The sequence below is a fragment of the Lepisosteus oculatus genome, chromosome 12 (genome assembly GCF_040954835.1).
Source record: "Lepisosteus oculatus isolate fLepOcu1 chromosome 12, fLepOcu1.hap2, whole genome shotgun sequence".
Lineage (NCBI taxonomy): Eukaryota > Metazoa > Chordata > Actinopteri > Semionotiformes > Lepisosteidae > Lepisosteus > Lepisosteus oculatus.
The window spans coordinates 39,167,784-39,193,703 of NC_090707.1; the positions used below are offsets into that span (position 1 = coordinate 39,167,784).

The 25,920-nt window shown below is 62.1% G+C and overlaps 1 protein-coding gene across 4 annotated transcripts; it reads left to right on the forward strand.

Moving 5' to 3' along the window:
• The first annotated feature begins 4,497 nt into the window (after window positions 1–4,497).
• On the forward strand, window positions 4,498–25,869 carry tcf20 (transcription factor 20). 4 transcript variants are annotated; one of them, XM_069197090.1, is made up of 6 exons: window positions 4,499–5,008; window positions 14,095–21,413; window positions 21,592–21,685; window positions 22,375–22,424; window positions 23,097–23,192; window positions 25,061–25,869. In XM_069197090.1, exons 2-5 carry the CDS (start codon window positions 14,388–14,390, stop codon window positions 23,154–23,156), a joined length of 7,230 nt encoding a protein of 2,409 aa, XP_069053191.1. In that variant the 5' UTR covers window positions 4,499–5,008; window positions 14,095–14,387; the 3' UTR covers window positions 23,157–23,192; window positions 25,061–25,869. The 4 variants fall into 4 exon arrangements, with proteins under 4 accessions (XP_069053195.1, XP_069053191.1, XP_069053192.1 ...); XM_069197091.1 differs by having other exon boundaries at window positions 25,078–25,869; XM_069197092.1 differs by lacking the exon at window positions 4,499–5,008 and adding an exon at window positions 11,066–11,674.
• Window positions 25,870–25,920: the final 51 nt, after the last annotated feature.

Sequence of the window (25,920 nt, forward strand, 5' to 3'; positions counted from 1 at the left end):
TACTGTACCGTGTGTGCAGTGTGCAGGTACTGTACCGTGTGTATAGTGTGCAGGTACTGTACCGTGTGTGCAGTGTGCAGGTACTGTACCGTGTGTATAGTGTGCAGGTACTGTACCGTGTGTGCAGTGTGCAGGTACTGTACCGTGTGTATAGTGTGCAGGTACTGTACCGTGTGTGCAGTGTGCAGTGTGCAGTGTGCAGTGTGCAGGTACTGTACCGTGTGTATAGTGTGCAGGTACTGTACCGTGTGTGTAGTGTGTAGTGTGCAGGTACTGTACCGTGTGTGTAGTGTGTAGTGTGCAGGTACTGTACCGTGTGCGCAGTGTGTAGTGTGCAGTGTGCAGGTACTGTACCGTGTGTATAGTGTGCAGGTACTGTACCGTGTGTGCAGTGTGCAGGTACTGTACCGTGTGTATAGTGTGCAGGTACTGTACCGTGTGTGTAGTGTGTAGTGTGCAGGTACTGTACCGTGTGTGCAGTGTGCAGTGTGCAGGTACTGTACCGTGTGTGTAGTGTGCAGTGTGCAGGTACTGTACCGTGTGTGCAGTGTGCAGGTACTGTACCGTGTGTGCAGTGTGCAGGTACTGTACCGTGTGCGCAGTGTGTAGTGTGCAGGTACTGTACCGTGTGTGCAGTGTGTAGTGTGCAGGTACTGTACCGTGTGTATAGTGTGCAGGTACTGTACCGTGTGCGCTCTGATTACCCTTCACCCAGAAACACGCGGGCTGGCCGCTGCTTGATTAATTGCACGCGAAATAACGGGAAACGACCAGATTCGGAAGTGGGGGCGGGTGCCTTGGCAACCAGGCAGGATTAATCAAATTAAGCTGCAATCGATCCAAACCAGATAGCATTTTTCACACCACCCCGATTCCGTTTTGCGTACATCTGTTAATCGCACCGTCACGTTATGATGTAATTGACTAATTCCATGCCACTGACAAACAGTGTTTAGCTTTTCGTCTTTGTTGGACCCAGATACTGGAATTGCATTAACTTGCATAACCCAGAAATGGCTGATTAGTGGCTACAGGACAGGTATACCCAAGTCAGGCCCAGTGACACGCAGAAACGGTCCGGATTCCTCGCCTGCGTCTCTCCCGTGTCCCTGTCGGGCCAGCGAGTCTCCCCCTGGTGGCCAAGCCGGGAACTCGCCCCCTCTGCTGCTAAAACAAACCATCGACCGTGGCAACAATATATTTTAAAAACAATCGAGAAAGAACTGTGTTGTCTCCTTTAAATCACTTACATCCACAATGTAAAGACATCAGAAATGCACACTGATTTTTTCATACAAATAGAATAAGGACATGAATAGGAATTTATATTTGGGACTGGAAATGTATTTTTTGAAGAAAAAGATGAGAAAAATATAAAAGGAGAAATTGTTGTCTGGGCTGTGTCAGAGTGCTGGACTCCTCAGGGACTAGAAGAGTCTAGAGCCTGTGACTGGGCTGTGTCAGTGTGCTGGACTCCACAGGGACTAGAAGAGTCTAGAGCCTGTGACTGGGCAGTGCCAGTGTCCCAGACTCCACAGGGACTAAAAGAGTCTAGAGCCTGTGACTGTGCTGTGTCATTGTGCTGGACTCCACAGGGACTAGAAGAGTCTAGAGCCTGTGACTGGGCTGTGTGTCAGTGTGCTGGACTCCACAGGGACTAGAAGAGTCTAGAGCCTGTGACTGAGCTGTGTCAGTGTGCTGGACTCCACAGGGACTAGAAGAGTCTAGAGCCCTGTGACTGGGCTGTGTCAGTGTGCTGGACTCCACAGGGACTAGAAGAGTCTAGAGCCTGTGATTGGGCTGTGTCAGTGTGCTGGACTCCACAGGGACTAGAAGAGTCTAGAGCCTGTGACTGGGCTGTGTGTCAGTGTGCTGGACTCCACAGGGACTAGAAGAGTCTAGAGCCTGTGACTGGGCTGTGTCAGTGTACTGGACTCCACAGGGACTAGAAGAGTCTAGAGCCTGTGACTGGGCTGTGTCAGTGTGCTGGACTCCACAGGGACTAGAAGAGTCTAGAGCCCTGTGACTGGGCTGTGTCAGTGTGCTGGACTCCACAGGGACTAGAAGAGTCTAGAGCCCTGTGACTGGGCTGTGTGTCAGTGTCCTGGACTCCACAGGGACTAGAAGAGTCTAGAGCCTGTGACTGGGCTGTGTCAGTGTGCCGGACTCCACAGGGACTAGAAGAGTCTAGAGCCTGTGACTGGGCTGTGTCAGTGTGCTGGACTCCACAGGGACTAGAAGAGTCTAGAGCCTGTGACTGGGCTGTGTCAGTGTGCTGGACTCCACAGGGACTAGAAGAGTCTAGAGCCTGTGACTGGGCTGTGTCAGTGTGCTGGACTCCACAGGGACTAGAAGAGTCTAGAGCCCTGTGACTGGGCTGTGTCAGTGTGCTGGACTCCACAGGGACTAGAAGAGTCTAGAGCCTGTGACTGGGCTGTGTCAGTGTGCTGGACTCCACAGGGACTAGAAGAGTCTAGAGCCTGTGACTGGGCTGTGTCAGTGTGCTGGACTCCACAGGGACTAGAAGAGTCTAGAGCCCTGTGACTGGGCTGTGTCAGTGTGCTGGACTCCACAGGGACTAGAAGAGTCTAGAGCCTGTGACTGGTCTGTGTCAGTGTGCTGGACTCCACAGGGACTAGAAGAGTCTAGAGCCTGTGACTGGGCTGTGTCAGTGTGCTGGACTCCACAGGGACTAGAAGAGTCTAGAGCCCTGTGATTGGGCTGTGTCAGTGTGCTGGACTCCACAGGGACTAGAAGAGTCTAGAGCCTGTGACTGGGCTGTGTGTCAGTGTGCTGGACTCCACAGGGACTAGAAGAGTCTAGAGCCCTGTGATTGGGCTGTGTCAGTGTGCTGGACTCCACAGGGACTAGAAGAGTCTAGAGCCTGTGACTGGGCTGTGTCAGTGTGCTGGACTCCACAGGGACTAGAAGAGTCTAGAGCCCTGTGACTGGGCTGTGTCAGTGTGCTGGACTCCACAGGGACTAGAAGAGTCTAGAGCCCTGTGACTGGGCTGTGTCAGTGTGCTGGACTCCACAGGGACTAGAAGAGTCTAGAGCCCTGTGACTGGGCTGTGTCAGTGTGCTGGACTCCACAGGGACTAGAAGAGTCTAGAGCCTGTGACTGGTCTGTGTCAGTGTGCTGGACTCCACAGGGACTAGAAGAGTCTAGAGCCTGTGACTGGGCTGTGTCAGTGTGCTGGACTCCACAGGGACTAGAAGAGTCTAGAGCCTGTGACTGGGCTGTGTCAGTGTGCTGGACTCCACAGGGACTAGAAGAGTCTAGAGCCCTGTGACTGGGCTGTGTCAGTGTGCTGGACTCCACAGGGACTAGAAGAGTCTAGAGCCTGTGACTGGGCTGTGTCAGTGTGCTGGACTCCACAGGGACTAGAAGAGTCTAGAGCCTGTGACTGGGCTGTGTCAGTGTGCTGGACTCCACAGGGACTAGAAGAGTCTAGAGCCCTGTGACTGGGCTGTGTCAGTGTGCTGGACTCCACAGGGACTAGAAGAGTCTAGAGCCTGTGACTGGGCTGTGTCAGTGTGCTGGACTCCACAGGGACTAGAAGAGTCTAGAGCCTGTGACTGGGCTGTGTCAGTGTGCTGGACTCCACAGGGACTAGAAGAGTCTAGAGCCCTGTGACTGGGCTGTGTCAGTGTGCTGGACTCCACAGGGACTAGAAGAGTCTAGAGCCTGTGACTGGGCTGTGTGTCAGTGTGCTGGACTCCACAGGGACTAGAAGAGTCTAGAGCCTGTGACTGGGCTGTGTCAGTGTGCTGGACTCCACAGGGACTAGAAGAGTCTAGAGCCTGTGACTGGTCTGTGTCAGTGTGCTGGACTTCACAGGGACTAGAAGAGTCTAGAGCCTGTGACTGGGCTGTGTCAGTGTGCTGGACTCCACAGGGACTAGAAGAGTCTAGAGCCCTGTGACTGGGCTGAGTCCGTGTGCTGGACTCCACAGGGACTAGAAGAGTCTAGAGCCCTGTGACTGGGCTGTGTCCGTGTGCTGGACTCCACAGGGACTAGAAGAGTCTAGAGCCCTGTGACTGGGCTGTGTCAGTGTCCTGGACTCCACAGGGACTAGAAGAGTCTAGAGCCCTGTGACTGGGCTGTGTCCGTGTGCTGGACTCCACAGGGACTAGAAGAGTCTAGAGCCCTGTGACTGGGCTGTGTCAGTGTCCTGGACTCCACAGGGACTAGAAGAGTCTAGAGCCTGTGACTGGGCTGTGTCAGTGTGCTGGACTCCACAGGGACTAGAAGAGTCTAGAGCCTGTGACTGGGCTGTGTCAGTGTCCCGGACTCCACAGGGACTAGAAGAGTCTAGAGCCTGTGACTGGGCTGTGTCAGTGTGCTGGACTCCACAGGGACTAGAAGAGTCTAGAGCCTGTGACTGGGCTGTGTCAGTGTCCCGGACTCCACAGTGTTGGTAATTCCTGCACATTACCGCAGACTCGGATGATAAAAGCATGCACGGCCAGCGTGCTCTCCGCACTCGATTAGCCGGGCCTGACGCGCTGCTCTGATTGCGCTGGATGCTGGGGAGCTCAGAGCCCGAGCGAGCGAGAGGGGGTCCAGCGCGAGCGCGAGAGCGAGCCGGAGAGGAATCCGATTAATCCTGCGATCGCGCGGCTGTCTCCCGGTCCGGAGGGTATCGATCGCGGAGCCGCGAGGCGGGAGCCCCCCCGTGGCAGCGCGAGCGCACTCCCCGCTGGGCTGCGCGAGCGCCGGGCGCCCGTTCCGAAGAGGAGCGCGAGGAGAGAGAGCGCGCGAGGAGGAGGAGAGAGGTGGGGGGAGCTGCGCGTGAGCGGGCGGCCCGTGCTGCTGCTGCTCGCGGCTGTGCGGGAATGTCGTCATCAGAGTAACGGCCGCCGCCTGCGTCTCTGTCGACACAGCGTCCCCGCCGAACCGGACCGGACCTGGACCGGACCCGCACCCGGGCCGCTCGGGGAGATGTGCGGGGCGGCTCAGGGGCTCGCAGGAGCGTCGTTTCGGGCGACCAGCGCGACCCACGGCGTGAGTACCGGCCGCGCGTGTTTCTGTCACCCGTGTGCCTCGCTCGCGGGCGGCCCGCTGCCCTGGCGGGTGGGAGTGGGAGCGGGAGTGGAGGGGCTGTGCGGCTTGAGTGGGTGTCGTGTCGTGTCGTGTTGTGATTAATAGCGCAGACACACACACACAGAGAAGCCCGCCGGTCTGCCGCCCGAGCCCCTGGGGGTGTCTGTGGGGGTGTGGGGGGTCACTGGGGCTCCCGCTGTCCCTCTGGGCTCTGGGGTCGGGGAACCCCTGACCCCTGCAGGCCGGGGCAGTGACCCCAGATCTTTCGACCCGATCGGACTGTTTCCACACCCCGACGCTGCGGGCCGGACTGTGGACTGGGGCCCCTGGAGGCCCCTGAAGCCCAGACCGACCCCGAGAGCCGGGAGCTGTGTGGCGGTGCTCGGGGTGTTGTGAGACAGAGGGCAGCCCCAGGCCCCAGCAGGAGGAGGCTCAAACCCTCTCTCAGGGGGTCACAGTGTGAGAGAGTCACACCTGCGGACACTCCCAGTGCAGAGCAGTCTGATCCACTCCAGGTTTGACTTATTCAACATTGTCAGGGGGACAGCAGTGTCTCCAGTCCAGTCAGGAGTGTGTCAGTGTGAGAGGAGAGGGACAGCAGTGTCTCCCTCAATCACACACACTGATACACCCCTCACACTCACTCACACCCACTGATACACCCCTCACACCCACTGATACACCCCTCACACACACTGATACACTCACTCATACTCACTGATGCACCCCTCACACACACTGATACACCCCTCACACACACTCACTGATACACTCACACACACTCACTGATACACTCACACACACACACTGATACACTCACTCACACTCACTGATACATCCCTCACACTCACTGATACATCCCTCACACTCACTCACACTCACTGATACACCCCTCACACACACTCACTCACTCACACTGATACACCCCTCACACACACACACACTGATACACTCACTCACACTCACTGATACACCCCTCACACCCACTGATACACCCCTCACACCCACTGATACACCCCTCACACACACTGATACACCCCTCACACACACTGATACACCCCTCATGCAGGTCTGTCTCCCTCTCTCTTCCCTGTCACCCTGCCTGTCCTGTCTCTTGTCTCTCTCTGTGTCTCCTATCTGCTCGCTTCTTTCTCTCTGTCTCCTCTCCTCTCTGCTTGCTCCTCTCTCGTCGTCTTCTCTCCTCTCTGCTCACTCCTCTCTCTCTGTGTCTCCTCTCTCCTCTCTTTCTCTCCCACGCCCCCTCTCTCTCTCACAGCTGCTCTGCTCTGTGAGGCCTCAGCAATTGGGTTGCCTTGGTAACTATGATGAAAATAGCTAACTGTCATCATTAGGTGTGCGGTAACGATACGCTGTCATTGTTTTACAGGGGGAGACTGGGGGGATCATTTTGTTCATGGTGGGTAGAGGGAGGCAGTGTGGGACAGGGGGTAGAGCTGAGAGAGGGAGGCAGTGTGGGACAGTGGGTAGAGCTGAGAGAGAGAGGCAGTGTGGGACAGGGGGTAGAGCTGAGAGAGGGAGGCAGTGTGGGACAGGGGGTAGAGCTGAGAGAGTGAGGCAGTGAGGGACAGTGGGTAGAGCTGAGAGAGAGGGAGGCAGTGTGGGACAGTGGGTAGAGCTGAGAGAGAGAGGCAGTGTGGGACAGTGGGTAGAGCTGAGAGAGGGAGGGAGGCAGTGTGGGACAGTGGGTAGAGCTGAGAGAGAGGGAGGCAGTGTGGGACAGTGGGTAGAGCTGAGAGAGAGAGGCAGTGTGGGACAGTGGGTAGAGCTGAGAGAGAGAGGCAGTGTGGGACAGTGGGTAGAGCTGAGAGAGAGAGGCAGTGTGGGACAGTGGGTAGAGCTGAGAGAGAGAGGCAGTGTGGGACAGTGGGTAGAGCTGAGAGAGAGAGAGGCAGTGTGGGACAGTGGGTAGAGCTGAGAGAGGAGGCAGTGTGGGACAGTGGGTAGAGCTGAGAGAGAGAGGCAGTGTGGGACAGTGGGTAGAGCTGAGAGAGAGAGGCAGTGTGGGACAGTGGGTAGAGCTGAGAGAGAGAGAGGCAGTGTGGGACAGTGGGTAGAACTGAGACAGAGAGGCAGTGTGGGACAGTGGGTAGAGCTGAGAGAGAGAGGCAGTGTGGGACAGTGGGTAGAGCTGAGAGAGAGAGAGAGGCAGTGTGGGACAGTGGGTAGAGCTGAGAGAGAGAGGCAGTGTGGGACAGTGGGTAGAGCTGAGAGAGAGAGGCAGTGTGGGACAGTGGGTAGAGCTGAGAGAGAGAGAGAGGCAGTGTGGGACAGTGGGTAGAGCTGAGAGAGAGAGGCAGTGTGGGACAGTGGGTAGAGCTGAGAGAGAGAGGCAGTGTGGGACAGTGGGTAGAGCTGAGAGAGAGGGAGGCAGTGTGGGACAGTGGGTAGAGCTGAGAGAGAGAGGCAGTGTGGGACAGTGGGTAGAGCTGAGAGAGAGGATACTTCTTTTTTTAAGTAAATACTCCCACCCAGTTTAGTGAATGGTGTTAATTAGCAGCACTTATTAACACAATTACTAGTGTAATAAGTGCAGATACGTGAGCCTGCTGTGGAATCAGTGAGGGTTGTTGTGTTCTCTAGTGGACAGCTTGTGTTGATGTGATTATCTGCATCTCTGCTGTACAAGACGTTTAGGAGCTTGGCTGTGAAGGGTGATGAATGAGGGTTTTCATATTTGGGACAAAAATGAGGCTGACTAATTAATTCTTCACCATCAAGGCTAATTTTCCCTGCAAGTGTATTTATAAACTCAGTGAGAGGAAACAAGACAAACAGAATTCAGACAAGTCCTCCAGACTCCCAGTTACACTGCGGTCTGATCCGCTCCGGGTTGTCCGGCTGTCTCTGGCGCTGGACAAGGTGGGAGCTCCTCCTGTCCCTGCAGGAACACAGCACACAGAGGGGCTGGAGGGACTGGATCTTCTCAGTAAACAGAGCAGCTTACGGAGTGTTGAAGAGCAGGAGAGGTCTCTTTACACCACGAGTGGTGGGAGGAGGGTGTGTCTGAGCAACACGGCCCCGATCAGGACTCGGCGGGATGAGACTCTGGGATTGAAGAGCTTCTGGACAGAGGCAGGCTGAGGGCACTTGTGTCTGAGGCGAGATCTCACTGGGAGTCTGACAGCACTGTCTCACCTGGAGCGGATCAGACTGCTGCACACTGGGAGTCTGACTGACAGTACTGTCACACCTGGAGTGGATCAGACTGCTGCGCACTGGGAGTCTGACTGACAGCACTGTAAACCCTGGAGTGGATCAGACTGCTGCGCACTGGGAGTCTGACTGACAGCACTGTAAACCCTGGAGCGGACACTGGGGTAAACCCTGGAGTGGATCAGACTGCTGCACACTGGGAGTCTGACTGACAGCACTGTCACACCTGGAGTGATCAGACTGCTGCACACTGGGAGTCTGACTGACAGCACTGTAAACCCTGGAGTGGATCAGACTGCTGCACACTGGGAGTCTGACTGACAGCACTGTCACACCTGGAGTGGATCAGACTGCTGCACACTGGGAGTCTGACTGACAGCACTGTAAACCCTGGAGTGGATCAGACTGCTGCACACTGGGAGTCTGACTGACAGCACTATAAACCCTGGAGTGGATCAGACTGCTGCACACTGGGGTAAACCCTGGAGTGGATCAGACTGCTGCCCACTGGGAGTCTGACTGACAGCACTGTCACACCTGGAGTGATCAGACTGCTGCACACTGGGAGTCTGACTGACAGCACTGTAAACCCTGGAGCGGATCAGACTGCTGCACACTGGGAGTCTGACTGACAGCACTGTAAACCCTGGAGTGGATCAGACTGCTGCACACTGGGAGTCTGACTGACAGCACTGTCACACCTGGAGTGGATCAGACTGCTGCACACTGGGAGTCTGACTGACAGCACTGTAAACCCTGGAGTGGGTCAGACTGCTGCCCACTGGGAGTCTGACTGACAGCACTGTCACACCTGGAGTGATCAGACTGCTGCACACTGGGAGTCTGACTGACAGCACTGTAAACCCTGGAGTGGGTCAGACTGCTGCCCACTGGGAGTCTGACTGACAGCACTGTCACACCTGGAGTGGATCAGACTGCTGCACACTGGGGGTCTGACTGACAGCACTGTCACACCTGGAGTGATCAGACTGCTGCACACTGGGAGTCTGACTGACAGCACTGTAAACCCTGGAGCGGATCAGACTGCTGCACACTGGGAGTCTGACTGACAGCACTGTAAACCCTGGAGTGGATCAGACTGCTGCACACTGGGAGTCTGACTGACAGCACTGTCACACCTGGAGTGGGTCAGACTGCTGCACACTGGGAGTCTGACTGACAGCACTGTAAACCCTGGAGTGGGTCAGACTGCTGCCCACTGGGAGTCTGACTGACAGCACTGTGACACCTGGAGTGATCAGACTGCTGCACACTGGGAGTCTGACTGACAGCACTGTAAACCCTGGAGTGGGTCAGACTGCTGCCCACTGGGAGTCTGACTGACAGCACTGTCACACCTGGAGTGGATCAGACTGCTGCACACTGGGGGTCTGACTGACAGCACTGTCACACCTGGAGTGATCAGACTGCTGCACACTGGGAGTCTGACTGACAGCACTGTAAACCCTGGAGCGGATCAGACTGCTGCACACTGGGAGTCTGACAGCACTGTCACACCTGGAGTGGATCAGACTGCTGCCCACTGGGAGTCTGACTGACAGCACTGTAAACCCTGGAGTGGATCAGACTGCTGCACACTGGGAGTCTGACTGACAGCACTGTAAACCCTGGAGTGGATCAGACTGCTGCACACTGGGAGTCTGACTGACAGCACTGTCACACCTGGAGTGGATCAGACTGCTGCGCACTGGGAGTCTGACTGACAGCACTGTAAACCCTGGAGTGGATCAGACTGCTGCGCACTGGGAGTCTGACTGACAGCACTGTCACACCTGGAGTGGATCAGACTGCTGCACACTGGGAGTCTGACTGACAGCACTGTCACACCTGGAGTGGATCAGACTGCTGCACACTGGGAGTCTGACTGACAGCACTGTCACACCTGGAGTGATCAGACTGCTGCACACTGGGAGTCTGACTGACAGCACTGTCACACCTGGAGTGGATCAGACTGCTGCACACTGGGAGTCTGACTGACAGCACTGTAAACCCTGGAGTGGATCAGACTGCTGCACACTGGGAGTCTGACTGACAGCACTGTCACACCTGGCGGGCTGTCTGAGTGCAGAGTTTGCCGTACTGGTAGTCTACACTAGTGGGCTGGACAGTATCCCTTCCCTCCATCTTTTCAAATTTGATGTGTCTCCTGTTCCTGCTGTGCGGATTCTTCCCCTGCCTCCGTCTGCCCTGTCCAGCTGTGGACACACAGGCCTGCAGAGACATGTCCAACTGTGGACACAGGCCTGAAGATATTAATCCAGCTGTGGACACACAGGCCTGCAGAGACCAATTCAGGTGTGGACACAGGCCCGAAGATATGATTAATGGGAGTCTGACTGACAGCACAGGACTGACTGACAGGACTGACTGACTGTCCATCTGTGGACACACAAACCTGCAGAGACTAATCCAGATGTGGACACACAAACCTGCAGAGACTAATCCAGCTGTGGACAAAAAGAGCTACAGAGATCAATCCAGCTGTGGATGCAGACTGGCAGACGTCAATCCAGCTGTGGACAGACAGTCCAACAGCGAACAGCCCAGCTGTGGACAGACAGTCCAACAGCGAGCAGTCCAGCTGTGGACAGACAGTCCAACAGCGAGCAGCGCAGCTGTGGACAGACAGTCCAACAGCGAGCAGTCCAGCTGTGGACGGACCAGCGGACGGTCTGTAATGTCCCTACAGCCGAGCAGCCACTACAGCTGCAGGAAAAAACTCCTTGCTTAGTTTTTGATCTCGCCTCCAACGTGGAACGTATCTCAGAAATCAGGTGACGGGCTAATTAAAACGCAGTTTAATTAAGCAGCGCCAGGCGCGGAGAGGGAGAGATGGGGGAGGCCGGGCGGAGGGAGAGGGGGTGTGTGTGTGTCTGTAATACGAGGCGGTTCAGCTTTCAGGCAAACGTCGTGCGTGTGCGGCAGTACGGGGGTTTTTCGCGTCTGGTTCGGGAGGGAAGGAGCAGGCGAGATGGGGGCAGAGACGAGCCGGCCTCGCCGCTGAAATGACTGCCGACACAGTGTTGTTTTTCTCGGAGAAGCGGAGATCGCCTGTTACTCCGGCGCCCGGCCGACACGGGGGAGAGGGGAGGGCGGCCCGTCCGCTATGTGGTTGGCCCTCGCCGGTCAGCTGAGAGACAGGGTCCCCGGCACGTCCTTCGCCTCCGAGATTTTTGGAAGGGGGATAAAAATAACACGCCGCACCTACGTAGGAATAATTGCGGCGGTAGGGGAAAAAAATAAAATAGAAAGCGGCCGGGACTCTCGTGACGGTGCCGACTCGGCCGCGGACGCTCTCCCCGGGAGGCGGAGCAGGGAAGGCGGCCAGGCGAGCTACGGGAGCCCGAGGATTCGCCCGGCGCTCGAACCGCCCCCTTCGCTCCAGCTTCTGGCCTGACCGTGCCGCACGCCGCCTCCGGCCGCCGAGAACAGGTACCGTCGCCGTTTTCGTGTTTTTTTCTCCTGCTACCTCCCGGCCCAGAAACGACATTTTGTTGTTCCCGGCGGCGCAGGTACGCCGCGGTCTCATTGTTTTTCCAAGCGGGGCTGGTGCGGAGGTGAGGAGGTGTCTGGGCTGAGGCAGCGTGGCCGGTCACCTCCGGGGGGCGGGCGGGGGGGCAGGCAGCGGGCTCTCCCCGGTACCGCTGGGGCCCGGGCGGTTCGGGGCGCGATCGGTTCGAGACCAGCCTCTTTCGGGCGGAGGACGGCGGCTCGGCTGCGGGTCGAGACCCGAGCCTGCCCGAACCGCGGCCGTGGCGGCGCTCGGAGCTGGCGGTTGTTCTGGACCCGTCCAGAACCGGTTCGGCATTCATCGTCGCGAGGTGCGGAGCCGCGGCCGGCGGGCGCTGTGGGAGAAAGGGAGCGAGCTCTCAGTGGGATGCCGTGACTCTTGGCCAGGTGTTGAACCCACTATCGCGGACTCGCACCGTCACCCCAACTTCCGAGGAGGGGGTGCTGTCCCCGAGACCCATCCGACAGCCGGTGCGGGAAAGGAGGGGACTGACGGCGCTCGGCTCGGTCCCATTCACAGGGCTTTGTGGGCATGCCGGAGCCGGGGCTGATACAATTAACGAGATACTTGCGGACATTTACAGGACGAGCCCAGAAGTAAACATTGACAGACGCCACACGCGGCACGCTGGGAGGTCAGTCGCTGCTCCCCAGGCGGGACAGGAGGCCACCTGCTGGGCCCCCTCCCTCTCCTGGCAGGGCTGGGAGCTGTTCTGCCTCTGGGATTCATTTGCAATTGTGTTTGATATTTTTATCTACTTCTGTATATTTATTTGTTATATGCAATCCCAGAGTATCTGTCACAGTGCTGTAGGAAGTGTATCTCTGTCTCTGTTTCTCCTCGCTGGCGAGGTCTGCCTGTGTCCAGTGTCTCTGGCCAGGCTGTGTCACTGAGCCTGTCCTCTCTGGACAGCCAGGTCTGCCTGTGTCCAGTGTCTCTGGCCAGGCTGTGTCACTGAGCCTGTCCTCTCTGGGCAGTCAGGCCTGTCAGTGTCCAGTGTCTGTGGCCAGGTTGTGGTCACTGAGCCTGTACTTTGTAAGGGTCTGTTTCTTTATGCTGTTTCTTATCTTGGTCAAATATTCGGCTAGTCTGTATTGTCTGTTTAGGGTTCTGTAGCATTCCAGTTTATGCTGTGTGTGTGTCCCAGTGTGTGAGATATTGCTGTTTGATCTGTGCTGTGATGTGGTTGAGTCTGGGTTGTGTTGCTCTAGCAGTGCTGTCCTGAGGCTGGTTAGTGTTGGTGTGGCTCAGGTCAGTGAGCCTCAGGACCAGCTGGCTCAGGGGGCTCTGTTTTGGGCTCAGCTCTTGGCTCAGCAGGGCTTTGTGGTGGTAGGAGTTCTAGTCACGGCTTTTTTGATGTATCGAATACTATTTTGCTCTTTTGTGTATGTTGATCAGCAGAGGGTATTGTCCTAATTCTGCCCTGCACATACTATCTGGAGTTTTTCTCTGCACATGGAGGGTGTTTTTATAGAACTTAGATGGGGTGTTTATTTTGTGTAATCCTGGTGTGAGTGGACCCTACACTTCACTGCTCTCTCTTTCTGTGTTGGACATGACGGGACTGAATGCATTTGCTGTCAAATTCACATTCAAACATTTCATTAGCATGACTGATCATTTACAGTGTTTTCAAAGCAGATAGAATTAACAATATGGCAGTGGGAGTTCAGCCTGTCCTCTCTGGACAGCCAGGCCTATCAGTGTCCAGTGTTTCTGACCAGGCTGTGGTCACTGAGCCTGTCCTCTCTGGACAGCCAGGTCTGCCTGTGTCCAGTGTCTGTGGTCACTGGGCCTGTCCTCTCTGGACAGCCAGGCCTATCAGTGTCCAGTGTCTCTGGCCAGGCTGTGGTCACTGAGCCTGTCCTCTCTGGACAGCCAGGTCTGCCTGTGTCCAGTGTCTCTGGCCAGGCTGTGGTCACTGAGCCTGTCCTCTCTGGACAGCCAGGTCTGCCTGTGTCCAGTGTCTCTGGTCAGGCTGTGGTCACTGAGCCTGTCCTCTCTGGACAGCCAGGTCTGCCTGTGTCCAGTGTCTGTGGTCACTGAGCCTGTACTCTCTGGACAGCCAGGCCTGTCAGTGTCCAGTGTCTGTGGCCAGGTTGTGGTCACTGAGCCTGTACTTCGTCAGAGTCTGTTTCTTTATGCTGTTTCTTATGTTGGTCAAATATTCAGCTGGTGTGTATTGTCTGTTTAGGGTTCTGTAGCATTCCAGTTTGTGTTGTTTGTGTGTCCCAGTGGGGGAGGCAGTGCGTGTGCGTGTGCGTGTGCGTGTGCGTGTGCGTGTGCGTGTGCGTGTGTTACCGGCGCTGGTAACGCTGCTGTCCGCTGTCTGCGCCCGCAGGTCCGGCGCGCTGTAGCCCTGCTGTTCCCAGCCGGAGACGAGTCTGCGCAGGGCCCGGACCGAGAGGAAATGGGCCGGCCGATCCCGCGCGGGCCCTGAGAGCCTCGGAGCGAGCGCACCTGGCCGCTGAGAGCCTGTGGACCAGAGACTTCTGTCCTTTCTTTGTCTTGTGCTTCTTGTGATCTGTGGCGGGCGCGGCGCGGCGCGGCGAGCCATGTGCTGACGGCCGAGCGCGCCCCGTGACGCCAGAGGGACCAGACAGCGCCGCCGCGCGCAGACGCCGGCGCGCCAGCATGCAGACGTTCCGCGACGGCTCCGCGCCCGCGCCCGCCTTCCCCGGGCCCGCGGGGCAGGCCGGCGGCGCAGGCGGCCCCCCCTACCCGCCGGACGCGCTGGGGTCCCCGCGGCTGGTGGAGGACTTCGTGGGCGCGGGCGGGCCGCTGCCCCACCCGCAGGGCGCGCTGCCCCAGCCCGGGATGGGCCTGCACGCGGGGTACGGGGGCCGCAGGGGCGGCGGCGGCGCCGGGGAGCCGGGGTACCCGCCGGGCAGCGGCGCCGCGGGCAGCAGCTCCTACCGCAAGGAGGTGGCGGAGTACTACTACATGGCCAGCAAGGAGGCCCAGCGCCGGGGGCAGGCGGCCGGCGGCTACGGCGGCTTCGGCTACCCGGCCCTGGAGGGCCACCCGCTGGGGCCCCAGTACCGGCCCGCGGGCCCGGCCTCCGGGCTGCTGTCGCACTACCAGCTGGACTACAGCGGCGCCGCCTTCTCGCCCTCCCAGCAGTACGGCGTGGCCCAGCAGGCCAACTCGCAGGGCGCGGCCGGCTCCTCCTCCTCCTCCTCCTCCTCCTCCTCCCAGCTGCACCTGCGCCAGCAGGCCTATCCTTCCCACCAGCCCCTGCTCCCGCAGGGCGGCCCCCCCTCCTCCTCTTCCTCCTCCTCCTCCTCCTCCCAGCAGCCGCCACACCCCCGCGGGGGGTACCACCTTGCGGGGCACCGGCTTGGCCCCCAGTACACCCACTACCCCCCCACTCCGGCCTCGGGGGCCGCTGGCTCCTACGGCTCGCCCCCGCAGCGCTACCACAGCGCCGCCTTCGACTACGGGAAGGTGAACTCGGCCTCTTCCTCCTCCTCCTCCTCCTCCTCCTCCACGTCCAACTCCGCCGGGGCTGCCCCCCTGTCGGGGGGCCCTGGGGGTCCCGGGGGCGCGGCCACCCCCGCGGGGCAGTACGACAGCCTGGGGCAGGGCTACCCCCCGGGGTACGGGTACCTCTCGCAGCCCTCGCCCCAGCACCACCCCCACCCCCTCCCCCACTCGCACCGCCCGCTGCCCCACCCCTCTCCCCACCCGCAGGGCCTGGGCAAGATGCACCTGGGGGCGGCAGCGTCCTACCCCCCCCCAGGCAAGCTGCCCCCCCAGGCCCTGCCCCCCTCCTCCTCCTCCTCCTCCGTCGCGCCCTTCGCCCCCCAGGAGGCCTCGTCCCAGTCGCCCCTGCAGCACCAGCAGGGGGCGCCGCCGCCCCAGCAGTTCCACCAGAACTTCAGCCCCATTTCCAACCCCTCCCCGGCCGCCTCGGTGGTCCCCTCCCCCAGCTGCAGCTCCTCCCCCTCGCCGCTGATGGGGGGGGCCGGGGGCGCCGGGGAGGGGGCCGGGAATTCGGCCGGAGCGTCCCGGAGCAGCCAGGGGCCCGGCCGCCCGCCGGCCCCGCTGCCGCAGCTCAGCCCCACGCCCAGCGCCGGCCCTGTCCGCCGGGAGGAGGCGCCGGCGCTGTTCCGGGCCTCGGCGCTGGACGGGCCGCCTGACAAGCGCCCGCCGGACCCGGGCCTGAGCGGCCTGAGCGCCCTCAGCGCCCTGAGCTCGCAGGTGGCCAACCTGCCCAACACGGTGCAGCACATGCTGCTGTCCGACACGCTGCTGCCCCACAGGCGGGCCAAGGAGGCCCCCCCGTACCCCCCGGCCCCCCCGGCGCCCCCGCCCGGCCTGCTCTCCTCCGGCAGCAGCTGCAGCGGCGCCAGCAGCACCGGCCCGCCCCGCCGCGGCGCGTCTCGCAGGCCGGGGGCCGCGGAGGGAGGGGGAGGGGGGGGCTCCTCCGCCAACTCGGACGGGGGGTCCCAGGCGGACGAGCTGCTGAAGTCGCCCCAGTCGCTGGGGAGCCCCGGCGCGGGCGAGCGGCTGCGCCAGCTGAGCGGCACCAGCAGCGGCTCGGAGTCGGCGGGGCTCCCTCAGGCCGCCTCCGCGCGCGCCCAGGCCGCCGCGCACTCGCCCTCCCGCACGGAGGGGGGCGCGGGGGGGCCCAGCAGAAGGGCAGCGCCGGCCCAGGGGGCGCCCCCCCCCGCTATGCAGCAGCAGCTCTCTCCCTCCTCTTCCTCCTCGTCTGCCTCGCCTTCCTCCACGCCCGCCCTGTCCAACCCGCCACCCCCGCCCCCGCCCCCCCCGCCGCCCTCCTGCAGCCCCCCCGCGCCCGCGCCCGCCCCCGCGCCCCCCGGGGAGGAGCCGGAGCCGAGCGAGCCGGCCCCCGCCGCGGCGCCCTCTGACCCCCGCGAGCCGCGGGCCGAGGAGGACGAGGACGAAGCGGAGGAAGAGGAGGGCGGCGCGGCTGAGGGCGGTGAGGGCGAGCGGACCCCCAGCCGCCCCCCGCAGACCCCCTCACTCCTGCCCCGCGCCGCCGAGGAGGACGAGGAGGAGGAAGGGGAGTACGGACAGGAGGGGCGCAGGAGCGTGTCGGGGGCCCGCTCCCTGAAGGAGCAGAGCTCGGGAGTCGGGGTGATCGTGTCCGTTCGCTCCGAGCCGCCTGAGCCCCGCCAGGAGCCCCCGCCCCCCGCGCCCGCCGCGGGGACCCCCTCTCACGCCCCCAGACCTCAGGGGCGCCAGGCGTGGGCTGCAGACCCCAAAATGTACTCGTCGGACGACACTCGAGGGCCCCCTGGGGACACCACCAGCCACAACGGAGAGGGGGGTGTGGGGTACCCCTTGCATTATGGCCCCAAAACGGCCCCCGCTGCCAGCGCAGGGCGGCTCCCCGCTTCGCAGAAGAGTCCCTACGGCTACCCGGACGCGCCCCCCTCCGGGGTGGGGCCGAGGAGCTCCGCCGGGGCCATGGCGGGGGGCTACCAGGGCTACCACCAGCCGCTCCCCCACTACGCCGCGGCGGGGGGGGGCCGGAAGGGCCCCGGGGCCCGCGCGGACAAGCAGCCGCCCCCCCCTCCGCACCAGCAGCAGGGCCCCAGCCTGCTGCAGGAGGTCCTGCAGGGGTACCACCTGGACCGGCGCTACGGCCGGGCCGACCCCCCGCCGGGGCCCCCGCACGGCCCCGCCCTCTCGCGGCCCCCGCAGGGCGTCCTGGCCAGCCCGGACCACCCCCCCACCCCGGCCCCCACCGGCAAGCACTACACGGCCGGGCCCCCCTCCGCGGCCTGGGGCCACAGCTGGGCCGACAAGAAGGGCGCCGAGCCGCCGGGCCCCAAGCACATCAACCTGGCCGACTACTCGCTGGCGCGCAAGGCGCCGGAGCCGCCGGGCCCGTCGGCCGTGCAGCAGCTGCTCCTGCAGGACGCCGAGCCCCTCGCCGGGCCCGCCTCGGAGCGCCGCTCCGTCATCTGCGACGTCTCCCCTTCCCGGCGGACCACCCCGGAGCGCGAGAGGGCCGGGCCGCAGGCTTCCGCGGGGGCGTCGGTGATCCAGCAGTCGCTCTCCTCCTCCTCCTCCTCCTCCTCCTCGCTGCAGCCGGAGCCAGGCAGGGCGAAGGACGCGGACCGGGACCGCGGGAGGGGGGTCCGCGACGGGGCCGCGGGACCCCCACACGTCTCCAAGGATCGGGAGGCCCACCATCAGAACCGCCTCTCCCCGGGGAAGGACGCAAGAGCCCCGGCCCACCACCGCGGGGGGCCCTCGGCGGACCCCATCGACGTCCTGCGGGCGCTGTCCCCCGGGGGCGGGAGGAGCAGCAGTCTGGCCTACCCTCCCCCCCCCCACCACCACCACCACCACCACCACCACCCTCCCACCTCCTCCTCTTCCTCCCTCTCCTCCTCCTCGCGGTACCCCGGCTACTTCCCCGGTGTGGACAGCGGCGGGGGCCCCGGCTTCGGGCTGGAGCAGGCCGTGACCGCGGGAGGAGGAGGAGGAGGAGGGGGCCTGGGGGGCCACAAGATGAGCCCCCACTCCCAGCATCATTCCCACCACCCGCCCCCCCCCCTCCACCAGCCCGCGCCCCACAAGAGCCAGCTGTACCCCCACGCGCCTGGCGTGGACAGCCGGGGGGAGTGGGCCTCCCAGATGCACCACGGCGGGCGTCCCGCCGGGCACAAGGACCCGGTTCTCATGATGTCGCCTGGCTCTGGAGGGCACCGGCACCAGCACCAGAGCCCCCAGGGCCCGCGGGCCCAGCCCGGCCTGCTGTCGCCGGGCTCCCAGCCGCCCCAGTCCCAGCAGAGCAGCTACTACAACATGGTGAAGCTGTGGGGCATGGCGCAGGCGGGCCGCGAGGTGGACAGCCAGGGCAGGAGGGGCTCGCTCGCGTCCCCGCCCAAGCGCCACGCCGAGCTGGAGCCCTCGGCGCGGGGGGTCGCGGAGGAGGTCGTCCAGTCGTTCCGCCCCCTGTCGGCCGGCGCCTCTGCCGGCTCGCCCGCGGCCCCGGGCCTGGGGGGGCAGCACCAGCACCCCAAAGCCGGCAGCGCGGGGGACGCCAACCCCCTGATGATGCGGCGCCGCGTCCGCTCCTTCATCTCCCCCATCCCCGCCAAGCGGCAGCACCACGACGCCCCCCACCACCTCCAGAGCCCGCGGCCGCCCCCCTGCGCCGGCTACCCCGCCTCCGGCCCGGAGCGGCCCCCGCCGGCCCCGAGGGGCCCCCTGTCGGGCCCCGCCGGCCTCCACGCCCACCCGGGGCCGGAGCTGGACCCGCTCTCCGCCAGCCCCGAGGGGCCCCAGCTCGGCGGCCCCGGCTCGGCCCCCGCGGCCCCGCACGCCGGCTCGCCGTCCCCCTCGGGCAAGACCAAGATCCTGCCCCCCCGCAAGGGCCGCGGCCTGAAGCTGGAGGCCATCGTGCAGAAGATCACCTCGCCCGGCGTGAAGAAGGCCGCGCCCGCCAACCACAGCTCGGCCCCGCTGCGGGGCGACGAGGGCGCCGCCGCCGCGGCCCCGGGGGGCCCCAGAAACAGCTGCGGCGGGGGCGCCGGTTTCCCCAGCCTGGGCAGCGGCGGGGGGCTCCCCTTCCTGGGCCAGGGCCTCTCCCTGGACGAGATCATGTCGTACCGCGGCGCCGAGGAGACCGGCCCCGCCCCCCCCTCGGCCGTGCCCTACCCCTGCGGCGACGGGGAGCCCCTCGAGAGACGGGGTGCGACCGGAGCGGGGGGCGAGGCGGGCCGGGAGGCGAGAGGCCTCTCCGGGGAGCTGGGGGTGGCGGATGGCGGCGGCGGCAGGGACGAGGCCCGGAAAGGAGAGCTCAGGGCACCGGACCTCACCCTGCTGGGGCCGCTCCCTCCCCCCCCCGCCCTGGCCCGCCCGGCGCCCTCCCCCTCCTCCTGCTCCTCCAGCTCCTCGGCGCTGTCGGACATCCAGCGCTTCGCCAACACCTACCAGCAGCTGGAGCCCCGGCGGGGCGAGCAGGGCGCCGCCGCGCTCCTGAGGCAGAAGCTGCAGGAGGCCGGGGGGCTGGCGGGCGGCCCGGCCCTGGAGGAGTTCTCCGGCAGCCCCCCGGCCTACGGGCCGCCCCAGCCGAGCCAGAACCAGAACGTGTACCAGCGCCTGGGAGAGCCTCACGCCCTGGGCAGGCCGCACCCCCCCCCGCCCACAGCCAGCCCCGCGGGCCCCCAGGAGCCGAAGCCGCCCGAGAGCGTGGTTCCCAAGGGCTACTTCCCTTCCGGCAAGAAGAAGGGGCGGCCGGTGGGGAGCGTCAACAAGCAGAAGCGGGCCCAGGCCCAGGCCCAGGCCCAGACGATCCCTGGGGCGCCCCCCTCGGCGCCGGCCGCCCCCCAGGCCTACCTGCCCCCCCAGAACAACACGGGCAACCACAAGAAGGGGCCGGACCCGGCCGTGCCTCTGGCGCCGGCCGCCCCGCAGCTGCAGGAGGGCGGCGCCGCGGCGGAGGGGCCGCAGCAGGCCGAGTTCAGGCCGCGCCGCCAGAGGCAGAGGAAGCCCCTGGAGCCGGGAGCCGACGGCGTCGCGGTCCGGCAGAGGCGGCGCCGGCGGAGGGCCGCCAGCAAAGCCGGGAACCCCGAGACGTTGGGGGCCGTGGAGGCCGCGGGCGGGGAGAGCCCGGGCTGCGGCGCCGCTGTCAGGAGTGGGGTGTGGCCCGAGCACAGGAAGCCCGTGTTTTCGCCCTACATCCACGTGGAGAGAGGGGTCCAGGAGCTGGGGGCCGTGTGCACGATCGTGAACGCGGAGGAGGAGGACCAGAGACGCAGGCCCGGAGGGGGGGGGGCTCTGGGGCCCGCGGGCGGGGCTCTGGCGGCGCTCTCCTCCCAGAGCCAGGGCGCCCAGCTCCACTACCTGCCCCACGCCAGGAGGGAGAGGGAGCGGGAGAGGGAGCAGCCGGCTGAAACCCGGGAGAAGCCCAGAGCCAAGCCGAGCGCCTCCGACAGCGCGCTGCAGTCCAGCCCGACGGGCAAAGCGCTCCCCTCTTCGGGGTACGTCCTGCCTGGACCCCCGGTGACCGAGTCCGGAGTCGTGGGGCTCCTGCTGTGCTGCTTGTGCCGAAAGTGGGCCAACTACAAGAATCTGGGGGACCTCTACGGGCCCTACTATCCCCCCGATTACGCCGCCCGGCTTCCCAAAAACCCGCCTCCGCTGCGGCAGGGCCAGGGCCCGCCCAGGGCGGGGGGGGTGTCGGCCCGGGGGGGGCCGGGCTGGGAGGGCTCTTCCGTCGGCGAGGGCGAGGGGGCGGAGGTCAAGCTCGAGGACGGCAGCGGCGCAGCGCCGCCGGCGCCGGACACCGAGGAGGGCGGGGAGGTGGCAGGCGGGGCGCCGGGCTCGGCGGACGACACGCAGCGGGCGGCCGCACCGCCACCCCACGCCCCCGCCGCCGCCGCCGCCGTCGGCAACCGGGAGCACCGCAAGCTGACCTCGCACCCGCGCTTCAAGAGGCGGCACCGGTCCAGCGAGGAGCTTGGCAAGATGGGCCAGCCCCCTGCCCCCGCCCAGCCCCACGGCCCGCCCTCGGCCCCCGAGCCCGAGCCCCTGCCCCTGCCCCTGCCCGAGCTGCCCCTCGACCCCGAGGAGCTGTGGGTGCACGAGGCCTGCATCGCCTGGGCCAGCGGCGTGTTCCTGGTGAACGGGCGGCTCTACGGCCTGCAGGAGGCGCTGGAGGGAGCCCGCGAGGCGGTGAGGACCGGGGGCGCGGGGCGCGGGTGGGTACGTCCGAATATCCATGCGGGGGTTCAAAGCGATGAGGACGCTCTGGGAAACGGTCCGACGGCTCCGGGCTCCAGCAGGAGCTGGGCGGGGGGCCGGGGGGCCGTGACTTCGTCTGAGCCGCGCGTCTCTCTGTGTGTTTCTGCAGAGCTGCTCGCACTGCGAGGACCCGGGTTCGACGCTGGGCTGCTACAGCAAAGGCTGCACGCTGCGATACCACTATCTCTGCGCAGTGGAGGCAGGTATGGCCGGAACAGGTGTGGGAGGGGGGCTTTCGGACTCGGGGCGCGCTGGGAGCGTTCTGCGGGTGGCGGGCGACCACGAGGCCTCATCTCGGGGTGCAGCGTGCTGCGGGCCGTTCAGGAGACGGAGGCGGACCCCCCAAGTCCATTTTCAAGACTGAAGGGATCTGAATCCTTCTGCCTGTGAAGTCAGGGGCTGCTCTGGAAGGTCGCCCCTCAAGCTGCCTCCTCGGCCGACAGGCCTTGCTGTCCCGGGCTGCCTCTGGTGCGCCGTGTAGCCGAAACGCTGCCTTCCTCTGACGGGCCTTTGGTGTCCCAGCGATCGGCCCGCCTGTCTGTGGCTCCAGGGGGCGGGGAAGACTGGTTTCTCTGATTCATTAGACCCTGCCCCCAGTGCTCGAGCGCGGCTGTGGCACCGGGCCGTTTTTAAAGAGCGCATTGGAATGGATCATTCGTTTCCTCCCGCCACCCTTAACACGGCACAGACTCGGCGACGCGTGGCCACACAGCTCTCGCACACGCGGCACGGCAGAGCTGCCAGTCATGGTTTCTCCACGGTGTTTACAAATATTTTGCCCAACCTAAATGGCTCTTCGGAGGGGTGTTTTTTCACGTGTTTGCAGTTAATTCTTTAAGTAGTTTGGGAGTTTTTTAAAGTCTCTCTTTTTCTCCCTGTTCTCTCTGCGCAGACTGCTCGCTGAACGAAGAGAACTTCTCCATGAGATGCCCAAAGCACAAGGTGGGTTTCAGGGTGACAGTGGGGTTACAGACAGAGACTGTCTTTGTCTTTGTTGTAAATGTCTGTAACATGTCTGTAGATTTAATTTTACTTCTATTTTATGTTTTGTTCCATGTTAATTTTATTTTTATTTGCTTTGGCAACACTGATTGTACCCATCAGTCATGCTAATAAAGCACCTTGAATTGAATTGACTGGACACTGGAGCTGGAGAGAGGATAGAGTCACCCAGAGCCCCACACTGACACCCTTCATCATCACTCCTGAACAGACACTCAGTCTGTAACAACACGTCTGCACCTCTGTGTCCTGTGTCAGGGGGACAGTGGGGTTACAGACAGAGACTGGACACGAGCTGGAGAGAGGATAGAGTCACCCAGAGCCCCACACTGACCCCCTTCATCATCATCAACCTCAGTCCAGTGTTAATGTCCTGACTGGATTGGATTTAAACTTATTGTCAATGCAGGCAGGAAGGTACATAATTAGACCTGGAGTCAGAGTTGTATTATTGTTTTATAAGGGCGATGCTGGGTGTGTTCCTGGAGCAGTCGTTGTGAAGTCCAGCGGCTCACCTGGGGCCTGAGCTCAGTGCTGTCATCAGCCGTCTGTGTGTTTCACTGCTGTCCATGCGAACTGACTGACACTTTCCCTTGTCTCTGTCCTCTGTAGTTTCCACAGCAGGGCAAGCACAGTAAACCAGCTTGCCCAGAGCAGTCAGAGAGAGGCTGAGGGAGCGGTCCCACACACACGCTGACATCAGGACAGGTGAGTGACACTCACACACACACACACACGCACACACACACTCACACACGCTGACATCAGGACAGGTGAGTGACACACACACACACACACACACACACGCACGCACGCACACGCACACGCTGACATCAGGACAGGTGAGTGACACACACACACACACACGCACGCACACACGCTGACATCAGGACAGGTGAGTGACACACACACACACACACACACACACTCACACACGCTGACATCAGGACAGGTGAGTGACACACACACACACACACACACACACGCACGCACACGCACACGCTGACATCAGGACAGGTGAGTGACACACACACACACACACACACACACACGCACGCACACGCTGACATCAGGACAGGTGAGTGACACACACACACACACACACACACACACGCACGCACGCACACGCTGACATCAGGACAGGTGAGTGACACACACACACACACACACACACACGCTGACATCAGGACAGGTGAGTGACACACACACACACACACACACGCTGACATCAGGACAGGTGAGTGACACTCACACACACACACACACACACACGCTGACATCAGGACAGGTGAGTGACACTCACACACACACACACACGCTGACATCAGGACAGGTGAGTGACACTCACACACACACACACACGCTGACATCAGGACAGGTGAGTGACACACACACACACACGCTGACATCAGGACAGGTGAGTGACACACACACACACACGCTGACGTCAGGACAGGTGAGTGACACACACACACACACGCTGACATCAGGACAGGTGAGTGACACACACACACACACGCTGACGTCAGGACAGGTGAGTGACACACACACACACACGCTGACATCAGGACAGGTGAGTGACACACACACACACACACACACGCTGACATCAGGACAGGTGAGTGACACACACACACACACACGCTGACATCAGGACAGGTGAGTGACACACACACACACACGCTGACATCAGGACAGGTGAGTGACACACACACACACACACACACACGCTGACATCAGGACAGGTGAGTGACACACACACACACACGCTGACATCAGGACAGGTGAGTGACACTCACACACACACACACACACAAAAACACGCTGACATCAGGACAGGTGGGTGACACACACATACACACTGACATCAGGACAGGTGAGTGACTCACACACACACACACACAAACACGCTGACATCAGGACAGGTGAGTGACACACACACACACACACACACACGCTGACATCAGGACAGGTGAGTGACACACACACACGCTGACATCAGGACAGGTGAGTGACACTCACACACACGCTGACATCAGGACAGGTGAGTGACACTCACACACACGCTGACATCAGGACAGGTGAGTGACACACACACACGCTGACGTCAGGACAGGTGAGTGACACTCACACACACGCTGACGTCAGGACAGGTGAGTGACACTCACACACACGCTGACATCAGGACAGGTGAGTGACACTCACACACACGCTGACATCAGGACAGGTGAGTGACACACACACACGCTGACGTCAGGACAGGTGAGTGACACTCACACACACGCTGACGTCAGGACAGGTGAGTGACACTCACACACACGCTGACGTCAGGACAGGTGAGTGACACTCACACACACGCTGACGTCAGGACAGGTGAGTGACACTCACACACACGCTGACGTCAGGACAGGTGAGTGACACACACACACGCTGACGTCAGGACAGGTGAGTGACACACACACACACACGCTGACATCAGGACAGGTGAGTGACACACTGCTGCACACACACACATGCTGACATCACACACACACACACACACACTCTGACAGACACGTCTCCCTCGTTGCTCACAGGTGCCTCTCCCCGGCAGGTGGCCGCGGCGCAGGGGCCGGGCGCGGCGCAGAGGGGGGGAGACGCGCCCTGCGATCTGACCGACCCGCCGGACGGACCCCGGGCCCCGCCTGGTGGGGCTGGAGAGACACACCACCACAGACCGACGGGACGGCGCGGGGGGGGAGGACTCTTGTTTTCTCGGAGCAGAAGAGACTGAAATTTCCAAACCAGCAGAGGGGGGTCGGACCAGGGGCGGGGGGGGCATTTCTGCATTTTTACAGAGTTGTTATCGTCACGGTTGTTTTCTACTCAAGTCCCAATTTTTGGAGCGTCAGTGACATCACACCCTCCCTGGGACGGGGGCTGATGACATTGCATGGAATGGAGGGGGGGAGGGGAGGGGGTTGCCTTGGAGACGTTGCTGCCTTGGAGACGGAAGCTGTTACCATGAGAAGTATTTTGGGGATGGGGATGGGGGTCGGGGGGGAGTGGGGTATATTTTTTTTCAGTTCGTTTGCAGTATTGACCAGCAGTTCCTGATGGACAGAGGATACAGACTGACGGACGTCCACGACCTTAAAGACTCGAGCAACACACACGCAAAACAACAACGAAACAAAAACAAAACTGGACTTCAAAAAAAAAGAAAATATTTCAGAACATTTTAAAAAACGCAAACGCATTTAATCAATTTTGAAAGTGGAGGTGCTGCCGGGAGGAGGCTGTTATTGTAATTTGTCTCTGTGGAGGGTCCGGGCTGGAGGTGCAGTTTATTTACTGGGGAGGGGGGTTTGTTAAAAAAATAAAAAGGATTCAATTTCCAAGTCAAGCACAGCGGCTCGTGGACTCCCTGCCTCTCGGACCCAGGCTTGGCCTCTGC